Source organism: Octodon degus, unplaced genomic scaffold (genome assembly GCF_000260255.1).
Source record: "Octodon degus isolate 3935 unplaced genomic scaffold, OctDeg1.0 scaffold00221, whole genome shotgun sequence".
NCBI classification, from domain to species: Eukaryota; Metazoa; Chordata; class Mammalia; order Rodentia; family Octodontidae; genus Octodon; species Octodon degus.
This window is the reverse complement of record NW_004524797.1, coordinates 1842702-1861116: the sequence shown is the minus strand read 5'-3', so window position 1 is coordinate 1861116 and position 18415 is coordinate 1842702. Positions and strand designations below refer to the sequence as shown.

At 42.9% G+C, this 18415-nt stretch overlaps 1 protein-coding gene across 2 annotated transcripts in view; it reads right to left on the bottom strand.

The window, feature by feature from the left end:
• Positions 1-5734: 5734 nt before the first annotated feature.
• Col15a1 (collagen type XV alpha 1 chain) overlaps positions 5735-18415 on the bottom strand; it is a 107609-nt gene continuing 94928 nt past the window's right edge. For both annotated transcript variants that reach the window (XM_023705453.1, XM_023705454.1), the window contains 7 exons: positions 14951-15015; positions 13506-13634; positions 13304-13363; positions 12303-12362; positions 8483-8668; positions 8266-8381; positions 5735-6823 (listed from right to left, as the gene is read on the bottom strand). In XM_023705453.1, the coding sequence (XP_023561221.1) occupies positions 6610-6823; positions 8266-8381; positions 8483-8668; positions 12303-12362; positions 13304-13363; positions 13506-13634; positions 14951-15015 (830 nt within the window). In that variant the 3' untranslated portion in view covers positions 5735-6609. The remainder of the gene's footprint in view (positions 6824-8265; positions 8382-8482; positions 8669-12302; positions 12363-13303; positions 13364-13505; positions 13635-14950; positions 15016-18415) is intronic.

The window sequence follows — 18415 nt, the reverse complement described above, 5'->3', positions numbered from 1 at the left end:
TGTGTGTGTGTGTGTGTGTGTGTGTGTCTGCACTGTGTTGGGAACCAAACCCCTTCAACATGACAAGAAAGTGCTCTACAAATGAGTGACACTCCAAATCATCTATGACTCTTACTATACAAATATTGGAACATTATCTCTAGTTCTCTCTTTTTTATCTTTCATCTCATGATATTGTATTTTGGCCTTGTCTACGTATGGGCTTGTACAGCAGGATCATATTAGTACTTTTCTGATTTTATCTAGGAATTCACAAAATTGGGTTTCAGATATATATATATATATATATATATATATGTATATATACATGTGTATATCATGGTTTTATTTTATTTTTGGCAAGCTTACATTTATTATTTTACTTCTAGCGACTGCTTCTTGTCCTCCTGGTATTGTTTTCCCTTTCCATGTTTCTTTTGCCCTCTACAACTTCACTGATAATGCAAGTTTGAACTTGGTCCTTACCTCTGATTTGCTGAAATAACTTTTTACATACAAGCCGTTTGTTTTGATGGATCTGCTGGTTCCCAATTTGAAGCCCCTGGTCCTCCTCAGATGATTAACGGGTGGTTGTCATTATTTGGTGATGTCTATGAATATGACAGTACATGTAGGGAGGCACCAGCAGCAATCACACGGGTGTCTATGAACTTCCCAGCTTGCCTTTGGCTCTGGGCACTGCTGGCAGTCACAGCACATGCACACAGGCCTGGCCTTTGCTGTGGCTATGGGATGTCTAGTCATGCGCAGTTTGCGCCTCCCCAAAAGCCCTCACGATCTCTGTTTAGTTGATGTTCTTCCCTTTTTAATGGCGGCGTTGGAGGTCTTCCATCTCCTCGTCTTCCTCATCTTCCTCATCTTCTTGTGTTTTGTTTTGCTTTGTTTTGTTTTGTTTTATTTTTATCATGGAAAGAATTTATTCTAAGTTCAAATTGTTACCTGGAAATCTAACCTGGGTGGCTTCCTATTAGATAGAGCCAGAACTGATATAGCAGATTGCAGGGTACCTCACTCCTAGACCTCCAAATTCTAATTGCCTGCCCAAATCTCTGCCTGACAGCTTGTTCTGGTAACCTGATCCTGCTCAGCCTATGCACAGGAATTAGATTCAGAGCCCCAGCTTTTCTTGCTTTTTTAATGACTGATGGAGATTGGTGTGTAAATACCCCAATACCCTCATCCCTTGGGTGCGAAACCCTCAGGCGCCAGAATGCACTGGCCCAGGAGTCCTTAAGAGGAGAGCATGTGACAGTGGCCTACATCAGTAACTAGATGCACCCTTTAAAGTCTGTCTTCCTTTCCTTCCTCATCCAGCATGTTCTGGAATCATCTTCTGTAAAACCACTCGCAAATGAGTCCCCATCTGAAGGGGAACCCAAAGCAAAACTCTGTGGCAGCAGGCTTTCAGAAAGTTCTCTTTTTGAGTGTGGAAGGTGCAGTGGAAGAGAGACACAGGAGCGGGGAAGGTCAGCAGTCGGTGTGTGCGGCTGTGCAGTAGAGGAGCCAGCGCCACACTGGCTGACAGGAAGCCCCCGCATGCTGGAAAGTGGCAAGCGTGCTCCAGAATATTTTTTTAGAAATTGCTATTTAAAAATCAAAATGGTCATCATGGAAACATTCCAGTTTTTTTAGACTTCCTACCACTTGGTTTATAGTTTCTTATTGTTGTTATTACTAAAGAGGTACTCTGATGATATTTATTGAAGGAATAAGCTAGTAGAGAAGCTTCTGAAGATTCCCAGCACAAAGAAATGATAAATGAGGTGATGGAAATGCCAGTTGCCCCAGTGTGGTCACCACACATTGTTTTAATATATTAAATGTCATACTGTATCCCATAAATATGTATAATACCATGTTCATGACTTATATCTCAATGTTTCCCCAAAGCCTTGCGTTATTATAGGTGGGAAGTTTTGAAGATGCTGTTTTAGGGTGTATGGTGCTGGGGTTAAGGGTCCTGCACTCTAAGTGCAGAATATAAAGGGACAGAAAGAAGCTGCTTTACAACTTTGATGCTTTCTGCCTTCTGCCTACCCTGCTTTCCCATGAACTGTTTCTCCTCTGTGATGCCTCCATGCCTTGGAGCCAGCTGACTATGGACTGAACATTCTACAAACTGTGAGCTGAAATAAATGTTTCCTCCTTTAACTTTGGGCATCAGGTATTTTTGTTTCAGCAAAGAGAAAAGTAAGACACTACATATCAGTGAAAATAAAGCATATTAAAAACTGTACTGCATGAAAAGGGAAATGATTCTCAGACCTCTGACTCTCTAGTGGCACCATTCATTGAAAGAACAGAAGAAAATAAGCAAATCCACAAGGAGAGAAAGTTAGTAAATCCCTCTTACCAAAAGCTCAGACATCAGGGCACTCTGGCTTCTTCAGGGAACTCGAGGTCCTTAGCAAGCTTAAATAAGGGGTCTAGGAAGTCTGTTTAACAGTCATTTGTGGCATGTGTTTCCATTCATCAGGAGGAATGTAGGGCTAGTGTTAAGCCTGAATCTTGGAGCCCCACTGATCCAGATGATAATATTTTAATATGTTGGATTATGGGGAAGCTGATGGAGGGGCAGGAGAGCTAGGCCATTTGGGACTTGGGACAGTAGATATTGACTAACAGCAGGTAGCACTAAACCAGTGGGGACATGTTGAATGAAAGAGCTAGTCTTGGCAAGGGGAAGAGACATCAGGCAAACAAGTGAGTGTAGGGGATTTTTTTTAGTACCTTGGAAATTTTCAGTAACTTGTTTATTATGATTGCAAAACTAGCAGGTGGCAGAGCCAAAATTCAAATTCAAGTAAGGAACTTTGTACTTGACTACCATGTAAATTATAATACAAGATAGAAGGCAAGAGGGGGAATCAGTGAGCAGCCCACAGGAGCTTTTAGGAGGCTCAGTGGTGTCCTGGTGACTGAAAAGCCTCAGGCAGCAACCAGAAAGAAATTTCTTCCTCTAGCTGCCAGGTCAGCAAGACCTACATGCATACGTTTGTCTCAATGTAGAGTTGCTGAGGCATTGGAGGAGTGCTAACGCCTCAGCTTTGTAACAGTTTGTGCCATTACAATGGGTTGGGAACTTGAAAAGTGCAGACATTATTTATCTCTGTACCTCCAAACATGGTCCTAGGTACAAAAAAACCATTCCCCAAATATTTCCAAAGGCATGAAGGCATAAACAAGCGACATGCTCGATCTTTCTCAAACATGGATCTAATCCCATCTCTTGCCTTAAAACCTTCCCAAAGTGCCCCAGGTATAGGATGAAGTATAAATGACTTTCCTAGACTACAAGGCCAGTATGATCTCCCCTCTCTTTGTCCTGAGACATCCTCACACTCAACCTGTCCCTGCTCTTGAGTGTGGCAGGATTTAATTTTTTTGGTCCTCTCACCTTTTTGTTCTCCTGTTTTCTGGCTATTGCAAAACCCCACACATTTTGGGTGAGGGATTGTTTCTTCCATATGCCTCATCTCTGGTGGAGTTGCCAATCTGTTATGGGCACACAGCACAAGTGGGACCAACTTGGGTTCTTTTCAGGGACTGATGCAACCCAAGAGGGTGATGGGGGTCTTTTCTTCCTTCTGAGGTCAGCCTCTGGGATGCTGGGATATATAGGGTAATGCAAGCCTGGGGCTGTCTGTAAACACACCTGCCACCTGAAGTCTGTTGTCTTTGCTCAATGGAAAGGAGCCATTTGCTGAGAAGAGCTCAAGTAAGCAAGCAAGGTAGAAAAGCAGGCAGACATACAGATGCAGACTCACACACAGAACGGGTCATGTTGCCACATTCAACATTCCTCAGTTCTCTGTGCTCTCTCTTCCAGGTCTCATGGACTCTGTTCCCTCTTCCTGGACTTAGGAATACATTCCTGGGGCGGGGGATGTTGAGTAGTTTCCGTTATTGACTAATGCAGTGTCTTGACTAATAATCAGCTATGCTGGGTGCTGCTGACAGTTCCCAGAATTTCTTACTTCTGTCTCCTGCATAATTGAAGCCAGATAAAATCCAGAAGTATATGGGAAATCCAAGGGTGGCTCTTGAGGCCCATTGTCCTTGTTTTCTTATTTCTGCTTCAGGCTGTCTTGTGGTCACATCTACGTTGGCTGGGAGAGTTTCTTGGGTCTTGTCCTTCATGCTTTCTGACCCCCCATCCAATAGCTTCCCAATCTCTTTGTCCTTCCCAAGTCTGCCTTTTCATGGCCTTGACCTCTGGTGTGGGTTGGCAGCCTTTTCTGTCCTGATGGTTTTGTCACTAGATGGGAGACTTGAGAAGTGCAGCCGTCAGCCTGAGGGCCTGCAATATCAGTCCAGTCACAGAAAGAACTCCAGTGATCTCTAGTACACCAAGATGAGCTAATCTCAGCTGCATCTTCCCTTCTGTATCATGCCTGATTGTGCCAGTTTCTTTCAGATACATTTAAGACACTGGGCAAAGGAAGAGAGTGAAGGCTTAGAAATCCTCCAGCAGCCATTGTACTTTAGTTGTGTGACAAGACTCAGACTCAAAGCCCATTGAGTACTCAAAAGGAGATATATGAGAAAAGGTAAGCAGGTTTGGGGAAAGGGGCAGTGTCACAGACAAATTAGGAGGGTCCAGATCAGACCTAGCGATTAAGTTTTTCCAGAGATGGGGTAGAGCCTGGGCAACACATCCCAGTAGAGGAATCTATGTGGCTTGCATAAGCAACCCAGAGTCCAGGCCAGTGGCCTTTGGCATGTGGAAGCTAGTGTTTAGTGGCTCAGGATTTGACCATCATTCTGGGTATGAATAGTGCTGCGTTGGTTCAGGGCTTTCTCTGCAATGACTGGTTGTGCCTCTGCTGGTGCACGAGGAAGACTCAGCTGGGTAGCTTAGTCCCCAGATACCCATCTTCGGGGAATTCCAATTACAGCTGCCTTTATTCTATGACTCATGAGAAAGAGTCTCATTGCCTTTCCGTGCGTGAAGTTCCTAAGTAGAGGTTCTGGGATGCCTTCATTGTTGTCTCCAATTTCCTTCCTATGTCCAGGACTACAAGATTAAATTCACTTGGCTGCATTTTGGAGCCAGCCCAGCTAAATGGGAGCTGGGCGCCTACCCTCTTGCCTGGTGACTGTGTTTCTCCTAACAGTCAAATCAGAGTCAAAGAGTCACACACTTGAAACTGGGGCTGACTGAACAGACAGCTTGTACCATGATTCCTGGGAAAGATTTTGAGCTTTGGACTAAGACAGACCCTGAGTCTGAAAGTAGGGTCATCCTTACCAGCTATGCAATCCAGACCAAGTAAGTTCCTGAGCCTCACTGAGACAGGAGGATCATGCATTTAAGACCAGTGTGAGTTACATAGTGAGACAGTCTCAAACAAACAAAACATAAGTGAGACCTCTAATAACTATGGTGTTTAACAACTGAAGCTGACATTGTATTTGTTTTATCTCCACCCCCTTGAGAGACAGAAGCAGATGTGCCCACAGTCAGGCACCCAGACAGTGAAAGAGTCACAGCAGATCCACTTTTCCACTCTGCAAGGTTTCTGCCCTCCCACACCACTCCCACTGTGGGTGGGGGTTGGGAAGACAATGGGCAGGAGCAGAAGAGAATGATGGGAAGATCTTCATTTCTTTGATTCCTGGCTGAGGGTTAACCTAAGTGGTCATGAAAGGATTAACACATCTACCCCAGGTCATTTCCACATCAACAGCAGAGAATAAAGGAATGAGGGTGAAAAAGTCAAACAGAATAAAATGCCTGGAAAAGATGTTTTTATGTTTACTTATTTGGAAAACAAAATTGAAATATATAGCATGAAGATAGTTTTTGTTTTTAAAAGCCCTCATCCCTATGAACCTGCTTCAGCTGCAGTTAAAATTCAAGAATTACTGAATGGAAGGCATAAAGTCTTGGTTGGGGTGGGGAGGAGGTCTTCCAAGGGGAAACTAGTAATTATGTGCTATTTCTCTTCTAATTTCAGATAATTTAGAGTTTCAACTTTTCCAGTAAGTCAGAATTATATAAACAGATGCCATGCTAAAATACAATTGGGTAAAAATATAAAACTCCTACAGCAATAATATTTTAGGGAAAAACATATTACAGTCTGATACAGTAAGAAAATACAAACAGGATCATTTGAGCAGTTCTGTTTCTCTGTATGAACAACAGTTGCAAATGAAGAATAGAAGTGAAATAATAAAGCATTCAGTTTGCACATAACTTAGAAAGGGGGAACATTTCTAAACATTGACTTTGTGAGAAAACATGAAGGACATCTTCCACTCAACAACTGTGCTTAGGAGAAGGAAATTGATTTCTGGAGGCTGCAGTGGGCAAATGCCATGGTCGCTTGTGTCCACCTTGCCCTTAACCTGTGTTGGGATGGTCACACTGCATGGGGTTTCCTGCAGAATCTAGCACCAATATATGAATCAGATATTGCCTTTGAGCTGAGTCCTTTATGTCTTCAGTTTTGAGTATACTGAGGTATGTTTTCTTTGGTTGCTCTTGTGATGAAATGTGTAGGAAAAATTCTAATATTTACAGCACTTAAACATTTTAGATTTCAGTGTCAACTCTTCACATAGGAAAAACTGGGAAACTCTTTTGGAATCATCAGAAGGCCATTACTTCCTAGCATCTGTCATGAAACTGTTTTCAATACACAAAACAATTAGCCTGTTAGCACAGCTGTACGGTTTCTGCTCGAGAATCTTCCCAGTGCTCAGTGGAGAAGCGAATCCTGTGACTGCCATGTCTGCGGTTCGCCATGCTTCACAGTACTTATCCACAAGACGGACGCCATGGGGAGTGGAGCCATGCCAAACGACCTTCTGGGGCCTGCAAGGTAATTTTGTTGTTACATTTTGAATGACACATCTTTGTGGTGTATCTTAGTAAACAACATGGTGAGTCTAGTGAGTCAACTGAATCAAGTCAAACTCCTTACCCCTCCACATGGTCCAGTGCCAGATCGCTACTCTTGTGGTTGGTTCTCTCTCTCCCTCCCTCCTCCTCCCTCCCTCCCTCCTTCTTCTTCCTTCCTTCCTCTTTCTTCCTTCCTTTCTACCTTCTTCCTTCCTTCCTTTCTCTCTTTCTTCCTTCCTTTCTTCTTTCCTTCCTTTTTTCTCTTTTCTTTTTTCATTCATTCTTTCCTTCTCTTCCTCTCTCTCCCTTCCTTCGCCTTCCACTCTTTGTTTCTTCTAACTTCTTTCTCTCTGTCCCTCTCTCCTTTCTTTTCTCTCCTTCTTTATTCTGGGGATTGAACCCTGGGCCTTTAGAGTAAGCTACATTCCCAGCTCTTTTTTTATTTTGAGACTCATTAAGTTGCCAAGGCTGGGCTCAAACTTGTACTCCCCTTGCCTCAGCCTTTTAGAGGGCTAGGGTTGCAGATGTGCACAGAGAACTCCTGGCTTGCTTATTTATTTATTTGATAGCAGGAATCAAGCTCAGGACCTCACAGGCAGACACTGTGCCACTGAGGCACTTCTGGTTCTTTCCAGCTTTGAATACACTCTATTCCAGGAACACAAAGACTACAATTGTTTCTCAGCCGTGTACTCTATTTTTGTGACTCTGAACCACCATCATTTTTAGGGACTCCTTATCATCCTTCAAAGCCTGATAAATGCCTCCTCTTGCAGGAGGCCTTCTCTGATTCTTATCCCTAAGTGAAAATGAATGCTTATTCCAGGTGTTTCTCATTTCATCTGTTACTCCACTTTGTAACCCATAGTTATCTTTTGTCTATCTTCCCTTGAAGAATGGGATTTCTTTAAGGGTAGAGGTCATGTAGGTTTCTTACTATGCCTTCCAGGTTTGGCACTAGGCCCAGGATAAAATAACCTGAAGAAAGCTTTGTTGAACTGCCTTGTTGTGAAAAGCATACTTCACATGCCAAGATTTAGAGGGCAACTTGTGTACAGAGTTGCTGGATCACCAGGAGTCCAGCACTTAGCACCTACTAAGTGCCACTGCATGCTATGTGTTCACACATATTCATTTTGTCTACACAGCACTCTGGTGGTATAAATGTGGTCTTTTGGCCTACGTGACAGCAAGGCAGCTGAGGCTCTGAGAACAGAAGTGCCTTGCCTCGGGGCTCATACTGAGTTACTGAACCCAGGTCTGCTGGCTACAAGGCCAGGACTTCGTTCATGGCCTTCAGCCTTCTGCTACCGCACGTGGATTCATGCTGAACATAGCCCATCAGGCCACTCCATTGTGAGGATGTTCCCTGAAACTCTATTATGCCATGTAAGTGTGTCCTTACCCCCACTTACCAAGAAGGGTCTGTCATCACATCTCGGCCGTCAAAGGAGTATATTGGAACCTGTGTATTGAACTGACCACCATCTCCAGAAAAGATTGAGTCCCAATTATTAAAAAGTACTTGGCCCTATGAGGATAAATATCATATTAGAATCATTTATGGCAACTGTTCCATTTCCTATGAAGACTGATACATCCAGAAAGCAAGAAAAACACGTTTCTTTTTACCTTGAGGTTCACTATTGGAAGGCTGTATCTCTCTGCCTTCCTCACTACTGTGGAGAGATCTTGCAAATGGGAAGATAAGAATGCTCGGAAGGTGGACAACAGTCCTGCAGCCCTGGCCTGCTGGAAGCACTGAAAGTCAGCTCGAATGTCCCCGGAAAATGGCATGTTGAGAGCAATTAAGTGCAGCTGAAAAGAATGAGAGAAAACATCTGAAAGAAGATCCCAGCTATCGGAGGACTGAAAATACTGTACATGACAGATGACTTTAACCTGAGATTACATGAAAACTACAGCTGCTGAAGGACCATCACCAGGGCAGGAAAGCTATTGCTCCCTAAGCAACCTGTTTGAGTTCTCTGAATAGCTGTATTGTGTAAAATGTTTTCCTTCAAAGAGAAAACAAACAAATCCTATTGGATCAAATAAAGTGCTTCACAGATCTAAATCCAGCCTGAGGGCTTATTTTGGGACAAGCTGGGTGTCTCTAGCTCAGTCCTCAGTAGCAGTTTTCAGCTGACATCAGTCCTGGATCCCAGAGCTTCTTTGGCTATCTAATGGATGTGCTTTCTTTAACCTCCTGAGCAGGACTGGGACTGATCACATGAGGGCCCAGGAAAATGGCCTTGAAAGGAAAAGGACATGACACTACCAAGACTGTTAGAACATGGGAAACCAGGGGTCGTATAGCCATTGTAGCTGTATGTCCTGGTCACCTTGTTCAGTAGCCAAAAGTAAAAGTTACCCCACAACCTGTTTTCTCCCATACTTTCTTGTCATAAACGCAGTGTCATTCTAATGTCCTTTCTCCCAGACCTGTGTAGAATACATATGATGATCAAGGAATAGTGATTGTCCCCTGATCTTTGTGCTGTCTCAGGAGGAAATTTTGTCTCATCAACATAGACCTGGGGAGGGCTGTGTAAGCCAGGTCTGAAGTCATCAAAGGAAGAAAGTATTTCTAAGTATTTTTAGCCAAAGAATAGAAAATGAACACACATATAGACAGGAGGTGGTAGGTGTTTTCTCTCCCTGTTTCTGTGCTCTCAGATTGAAACAAAGACTCAATATGTCTCAGCAATCAGTGTTACCATATTGTCCCTCTCCCACTTTCCAACCTTCCCAGACAGTGGCCATAGCTGGTCAATGTTACAATAGCCAATGACCAAGTTACAAAGTACTGAGTGCCCCATGCGATCTTCGTGTTTCTGAGGACATCTTTCTCTACTCACCACCTTTCCTCTTTCATTCTGCACAAGACTCCAAGTCTGCTGCCTCATCCATCTCTTTTTATTTTTCCTGCTTTGTCTATTGTCACCACACCATATGGAGGTCCAAGCCAAGCAGCACTTCCTCACCTCCTATCCTGCCCCTAGCTGTCATGGGGCTTCCCCTAGAGGCCTCTCAGTAGCAGAATTGAATGCTATACATTACCAGCCATTGGCATGGGGAAGGGGTTTCAGCATACTGCCTGTGGCAACCACTTCTGGGCCACCAGATTTTTGACCTCTGCCCCTTAAACACCCTGACCCTGGTTGCCTTTGTCATGTGGCTATATTGCCATGCCTTCCTCTTCATGTATCTGGAGACTCTGGCACCTGAAGGAAGGGCCCTGTGCTTTCATGACCCTCTGGCTGGTGCACATCTGTGGGTATGGCCAAGGGCATCCGCAGAGGCCTCGATGGATAAGGCTTGTTTCATACCAGGGGCCGTCTAAGAATGCATGGGGCAGGTGCTGGCCTCCCCTGTCATACTTCTAATCTCTGCGTTCTTCCTTTCTTCCCTTAAGGAGACAGAGAAATGGCTGGAATCATGCTCATTTACAAATGGTGGTGTTGGTGCCTTGTTCCATCCCATTGGTATTTCTCTAGTGGCTGGAACATTTTTCTAATGAACATATATTATTTTTATGATGAGAAACTTATTTTTATGAAGACAAACATCCTATGACAAAGATAAAGATGGCTATTCTGAGGGTACTGATAGTTTTGTTTAAATCATAGATAATTCACCATTTTTTCCCATTCTCTATAGACACTATGAAAATTTACTACAGTGAATGCATATTACTTTTAAGTGTATTCTTTGAGCTGCCACCCTAGCCTCTTTGGGAGTCCCTTGAAGGGTTACCTGCTTCTCTCTCCCTTTGCCTCTCATTTATTCCTCAACTGGCTAGAATCTTCTTGGTCACTGAAACACTTTGCTGTTTTTTAATTTGAAGGATGTGATTTAGTTCTTTTAGCCTCCTGGCAGGTTAGCACCCTATTTGGCATTCTTTTTCCTTGCTGGTTATGATTGTTCATATTTCTTTCATCAGTTCTGTGTTTGCTCCACATAGTCTCCCATTTCATACAATGGTCATGACTCTGCTAACGACTCCCACATACGTCTCCAGACTAGGTCCCACTACTGCCTTCTGACCTTCCGATCCCAGTTCCTCATGGCTGTCTCTTCATGGGTGTCCTTAGGCACCACAGACATCCATCCTGCCCTGTGAGGTCTTCCTGGGAAATGGCAGCATTACAGAAAACATCCCTCTTTTGCCTGACAAACCAATGTCTTACTATCTAAGACTTTATCCACTAAAAGCAAGTGCCTTTAGATTTTCAATTTTCTTCTTCTGGTTTCTGTGGTTAAGATTCAGAGTGGGAAATTGACCCAAGAGAGACCAGAGATGCTCCTTCCTAAGACTTTAAGCGGTATGTGGCTCTGCAAGCAGACAATCACAAGGAATCGGCACCAGAAGTAGGGCAATGACAACCAGAGCTGTATGCTATGTCACGTGACTTTGTGTGTCAGGCTAGAGGGGAGACAGGAAGAGAGACTCTTGCAGAAGGAAGAGTCTTCTTCCTTAGAAACAGTAAAGCAGAGTCAGAGCAGGAACAGGAGACTTCCTGTGACTGAGTTCCACGGTTTCCTATAATGATTTACATGAAGATCAATAAGATCTTTATTTACTAAAATCTTTATTTAAGTTGGCAAAGGAATAGAGTGAGACTTTCTAAACCCAATAAAGTGGAATGAGCCCTAAGAAGAACCTGTGACCACTGCTTATCCAAGCCAAAACCTGGCCATCATTCCTAACCTCTCTCATCCTCACTGTACCATATCCCATCATGACCAAACTGGTCACTCCTGTCTTCTTCATGTCTTTTTAGTTTGCCCATTTCCCCACATGTTTGCTGCTGTCACCTTCATTGAGAAAATTCAGGAACTACCAAACTAGTCTTTGGACCTTGGCTCCTATCTTCTCCAATCTATTTGCACACTATAACCAAGATAATTTCTGAACTGCCAATCTTATCATACACCTTTCCTACTTTAAACCCACCAGTAGTGCCCCATGGCCCACAGAAAAGGGTCAAAGTCCTTATGTTGATGTGCAGGTCTTTCATGACCAGCCCTTGCCCTTGCTGAGCTGTGCAGAATAAGCTTCTCCTTTCTCTGCATTTGAACTCTACTCCTTTGGCCACTGCAATCAGCACTTCTCCTTACCCCCCTCTTTCCCATCTTTCTCTACCTAGAGCCCTCATTCTTTTTCCCAAACAGCTTACTCCTGAAACAATAGTCCTTTAGGACTTAATTTAGTGGTCACCTCCTCAAAATCCAGATCATCTCCTCCATAACCTTCCTCATAACTCCGGAATCTTGTGTTTGCCTTGCCCAAACAAGATTCTGTACTACACTGTAATTGCCCATATTTTATTTGCCTTGTCACTGGTCTATAAGCATTTTGACAGTAGGAACTGTGTACTAAGTCCAAGGCCTAGCAGACAGTAGGCACATTTCAAGTTTGCAAAGAAAAAGCATGAATTGTACTTACAGCAGGATTCTCATAATTGCCACTTAAAATAGGGTTCAAGGGAGGCTGGAGCTGATATGACTGTTATGTAAAAAAAGAAAAGAAGCAGTTGTGAATATGCACTCAGTCTGTTCTTCACAGTACAGTGAGGTACAAGTTCAGTATTTCTTCAGAAGACATTTTAGTTTGTCACTGTCTTCAACGGTGGCCCTTCCTCCTTCCTTCCTTTCTTTTTTCTTTTTCATTGCTGGAGACTACACCAAGAGCCTTTGCACTGAGCTACATCTCCAGCTTTTAAAAACTTTTAAATTTTGAGTCTTGCTAAGTCACTATGTTCCTCGATATAAGTCCACTATGTTTGAGCTGGACTCAAACCTGGAATCTCCCTGCCTCAGCTTCCTAGGGTGCTTGGATGATACCCAGATGCCATCACACCTGACTTCACAGCTGCTCACGGCTACTGAAAAGTTCCATAGTCAAATGTAAGCAGCACACCCCATCATAAGTGGAAGGGATGCTCTCAAGACCTTTAAGAAGATCCTTGAATCCAGGAAGCAGAGGACCTGTGCTAAAGAACTGCCATGTTCACTCAATAAAGCAAGCCACATCTTCAAAGCCTCAGTTTTGTCCTCTGCAAAATGAGGATGCCAGCAGCTGCCTCATATGGCTGCAGCAGGACTTGGCAATGGACCATGTCAATAACCCATTTTCTTACAAGGCAGAAAAGGCAAAAAATTAAAGGGATTGTCTAGATTGCTTGAGCTTAGTAGTGATTTCACAAATGGTAAACTGAGGCTAAAAGATAAGAAACCATTGTCTAGGAAGACTCGCAGGGGCAGGAGGTGTCTGCCTCTGGGCCCTTGTCTCCCTCTACTTTAGGATGAGTACGTTCCATTGGCACCCACGAATTTCTAAACCATGAAGTGCTGCCTGTTGAATGTGGAGAGTTGACACTGGCTGCCAAGAGGCACTGAGGAGGTTGATTATGAAGAAGCCAGGGCCAAGGCAGGGGCACTACTCACATTGCTGGAAAGTGCTGGGGGTGGAGGGCTGTCGGCAGGAATGGGGATCAGTTCTCCCAGCTTTAAAGAAAGTGCATCAAAAATGAAATATCAATTAGAAACTGTTCGCCTATTTTCAAAATGAAAAATGTCATTTACAGCAGTGCACTTTTATTTTTCCAGAAATCTGGAGGCGGTTTGTTAAAGGACATTTAAGAATTACCTGTAACTTTTTCCAACCATCTCGAACACGAATGAAGAACTCTGTGCTGTCCCTCAGATAGATGAATGTTCCTTCTATGACCAAATGGGCTTTCTGCAGCATGTCATCCATATTGCTGAATGCTGTGACCTGTCAGATGGGTTTCAGTTGCAAACACTGATGTTATCACTAGAATACAGCCATGCCCTCTGTCAAGCCAACTAACAGCCGGGCGCTCCCTTCCAATAAGAAGGCTTGCTGTATCATACTCCTTTAATAACTAAAGGTCAGTCTTTGTGATGTAACAAAAACATGTATTAACTTGAAACACAAACCTAACTTTTGTAGTCAGGGAATGAAAACACAGCAAATAATACTCTGTGTGAGCAAAGATGTAACAATAGAGTTGTCTTTGATGGGTTTTGGTATTGGCAAAACCACCAGCAAGTTTTGCCACTTTCATTTCTTTAAAGCTGCTTCGTGGTATTAACTAAATGGTGTCATCTCATGCTGCTCCATAGCAGGTTTCAAATTTGTTTGCACTTGGAATAAGAAATGCAAGCACGTAGGCAATTATACTTAGGCCTTAATTTTTGCCTAGCTTGGTAATTACAATATTTACTACATGATGGAAAATGGAGGCCTGCAATTGCTGTCTCAAAAACTGCCAAAAATTAGACAGCCATTTAGCATATCTAGAAGCAGACTTGGAAGCTGCATAAAGTCTACTAAATAGCACCCAATTTTAAGGAACTATCAGCCAAAAGAATTTTTATTTTAGCTGAAAAAATTATAAGAATTAATTTTCATCTCTCCTTGACGGTGACTTTATGCATCAAAATGGCTTAGAAGTTTCTCCCCACCGAGGAACCAAATATCAAAATGTCATCATCTGATAGAGATTTTTGTTGTTGTTCTTTTGGTTTTGTTGTTTCCTTTGGCAGTCAATTTTTCTGAGTAAAATCCAGTAAAGACCAAGGGGCATTCCTGGAACTCCTAGTATCCCCCAGAGGTGCTGGCCTATCTTTCCATGCATTACTATAATCTTGGCATGCCACACCCTGCCTCCAGGAACCACAAGATGGTGACATCTTTTAGCAGAGTCATGAAGGCAGAAAGATCTAGAGTAAATATGACGCGCTTACAAGATCTACAATGGTAGAGTTTACATACTTATGATTATTTTTTAAAAACAAAATATGATTACTTCTTAGCTTAGGCAATTAAAGATTCACAGGGTAGAATTTCAATAATAAACAATTTTGTTTTCTGTACATTTTTATTTAATAAGTCAACTAAATAGATAATAAATTACTCTTCACTGTTTGTGGAATTGCACCAATTCTATTGTCATGGAGTCCACATTCCAAAATAAAAGGGATGCCAGCCCCTACACATCACAGCCAAAGTTTTAACTAGATCCATCCATACCAGAACAGTGACTACACACTGATTAGGGCACTGACCAAATTCCTGGATCCAGGAAGTCCTGGCTGTCCTGGAGGGCCAGGTGGGCCTGGAAGGGCCACAGCTAAGACAAAGCAGAAACAAAAGTTACAAGAAACACAGACCTTAAAAAATGCTTCACATGCCAGGTGACCACTGGAGCAGGAGTGTTCACAGCTCCATTCAGTGCTGTAAGAAATCTTACCTGACAACTGTATGCTGGGGCCCCAGACCCACCGTGTGACTTAGGCCACACTGACTGGCTTAGGGAAGAGATGGGGTCCTTCAGTGTCATCCCGGATCAAGCTAGGCCTGAGACTTTTCAGGTGTATAAGTCAGTAAGTCCCTTCTGTTGTATTTTGTAAAAGCAAGTTTTAAGTAGATTTTCTGTCACATGCATCCAAAAATATCCTGACTCATATAACTTTTCTCACCCAAGAGACAAGCATGTGACCTCTGCACAGAGGAAGTGGGCACAGAAAGAGGAAGACAAGGGACTAGGTTGTGGGAGGGGGCTGGGGTATGCAGTCACAGTAGCTCTGCCCTTGGGGTTGAGTTCCCAGTTTGTCACTTCCCAGCTGTGTGCTCATGAGGGGACAGTAAGCTCCCTGGCCTCCTGTCTCCTCTGTGAGGTATAAGCGAGCATTTCTTCTTTACTGGGCTGTGGTAAGAATGAGGGACATACAAAATCAGAATGCACTTTGCAAATTGCACAACATTTAACTGGAGGTTCTTAACTTATAAAGAGTCATGGTATGCTTAAAAATCAGGTCAAGGCCACTGCCCTCTTCCCCAGAAAAACATATGTGCACACAAACACTTCTACAAAAGTGTTAGTAGGATGCCAGATCCCCAAGGCATATTCTTGAGCTCTCCAGGAGTCCGTGATTCACTACTGGAATGCCCCTGCTTTAGGCAAACCTAAGGAAGAATGAGCACTGTGCTCCTCCTCTGCCTCTCTAAAGCCCTGTCCCTACTTCCACCTCCTCCACAACATCTGCAAAGTTCTTGGCAGAGTTAAGGATGTTTTTACAGTTTCTGGTAAAATCACTATATGTGATACTTCAGGTCATTGCGATTAATGATATGTCCATGTCTAGGTACAGGTGGTAAATGTCTAGAGGCTAGAGGGCTGGGGTGGGCTTGGATTTGAATCCCAGCCTCCTACTAGCATGTGTAACCTTGAATAAGTGTCTTATACTCTCTAAGCTTCAGTGTCTTCTTCCATGAAATGGGGTTTATAATATCCATTTCATCTTCCTTGGGTTGCTGGGAAGATTATATAAGATAATGGCTACGTAGGTGCTCTATCAACTGAGACTTGCCATATATTATGTGAGGGTATAATATGCAGTGAGGTTGTCTGGGCCCCCTCGTACAGTGCTGCTATGGACAACAGTTTCTCTGCAGCCTGTGCTCTCTGCCATAGTCTCCACTTCCTGTAACTCCAAGGCTTTATTCTTCATCATCTGCTGTTGAGGTCTTTCCCTTCACTTCTACAACCACTTGGTTCCAGAAAGAGCTTTTTTTTTTGGAGACAGGGTCTCACTCTGTAGTTCAGGTTGGCTTTGAACTCATTAAATAGCCTAAGCTGGCCTCAAACTCACAGTGATTCTCCTGGCTCAGCCTCCTGAGTGCCACCACACCCAGTCTTACCAAATTCCTATGCATCCTATTTCTTGGCCATAGGTGAGTGGTCCAAGGTTGGCACCTCTCTTGAGTAGGCCAATCACAATCCTTCCCTGGGACCTACCTCCCATTAGGACTTTTCGAACTAAAACTGAGAAGGGAGGTCCAGATTTTTATCTGGCAGAGGAAGCTGCATGCTGTCAACATCAGTAGTCACATCTCCCTTTGTGCAGAGGATGTGGTTTGGGGTGAGGTGGAGAGGCCTGAAGCCCATGCACACAGAGAAGCTGAGGCAAGAGATGGCCTGAGAGTCCTTGCAGAGGACAAGTCCTTGATCGTGGTCGTTCTGGAGTTCTAGCTGCCTGTCTTCCCCACAAATCGATTGCTCACTCTTGCTTTCACAGCCAATAAATTTCCCTTCTGCATGAGCTACTTTGAGTCATATTTCCCACTTAGAATATGACTTGACTTTTTCTCAACCAAAAAAGCCAAGGTTGAGCCGAAGCCACCACAGCAAGGTCACCTCCTGTAGAAAGCTTTCTCTGAGGCTCTAGACTACATGGATCCCTTCCAGGTACTCCTCCCGCACATGGCTCATGCCGACCCAGTCAACAAAAAATGATCTGTTCATCATCTTTATGCTAGTACAGGTTGAACAATGCTTATATAAAATGCTTGGGACAAGAGTGTTTCAGATTTATATTTTGTAGATTTTACAATATTTTCATATACATAGTAAGATATTTTGGAGATAGGGACCAAAGTTTAGACACTGAATTCATACATGTATTTTATACGCAAACATGAAAGTAATTTATATAATAATTTAAATAAATTTGAACATCAAAATTTTAAGGTGTAGAATTTTCTTCCATTTGTGATGTGATGTCAGTACATCAAGAAGTTTCAGACTTTAGAATGTTTCAGTTTTGGAGGCAGGGATGTTCAACCTGTAGTATTGCTGCCCAACTTGTACATAGTAGAAATAAATGGCAGTCACTTTGAAGCAACTATGATCCAAATCTGAAACCTAAGACTAATGACTTTAGCTATGCAACCCCATTAGGATCCTGAATATCTCTAAGTGTCACTTTCCTCACCTGTAAAATGGGGATGCAAATACTTTTCTTGAAATGTTGTTGTGAGATTCAACAAGATACTCTAGTAAAATGATTAGCAAAATTCAATACAAGGATATTTTTTTAAATTTCATCCATTTTACATTCAAGGAACTGACTGAGGCTCCAGAGGATGAGCTTATTTTTATACTGAAAGTTAAGAGTTAATTCTGGTCCTTAAGTCAGATTTTCAAGTCCCTAGGAAAGTGTTATAGTGACCAGAAAGGTTCTACTGTATATGAAAAGATGTTCAAAAGACAAAACCACAAGACAGGCATGGTAGTGCATGCCTGTAATCCCTGTACTCAGGAGGTAGGAGGAGTGTTGCAAGTTTCAGATCAACCTGGACTACAGACTGAGTTCAAGGCCAGCCTGAACTGCATAGCAAGACCCTGTCTTGAAAAGATAGAAAGAAAAAAAAAAAAAAAAAAAAACAAGACCACAATGAGGTATCACCTTACACCCATTAGGATGGATAGAATAAAAAATGCAGTAAAAATATAAGTGTTGGTGAAGATGAGAAGAAAATTGGGACCCTCGTGTACAACTGATAACATTATAAAATATTGTAGGTGATTTTGAAAATGATTTGGCAGTTTCTCAAAAAGTTAATTGCCAAGTAATCATATGATCCAGAAATTTCACTCTTGGTATATGGTCAGGGTCATGAGAAACATACATAAAAACTTGTCTACAAATATCCATAGCAGCATTGTTCATAATGGTTGAAAAATTGAA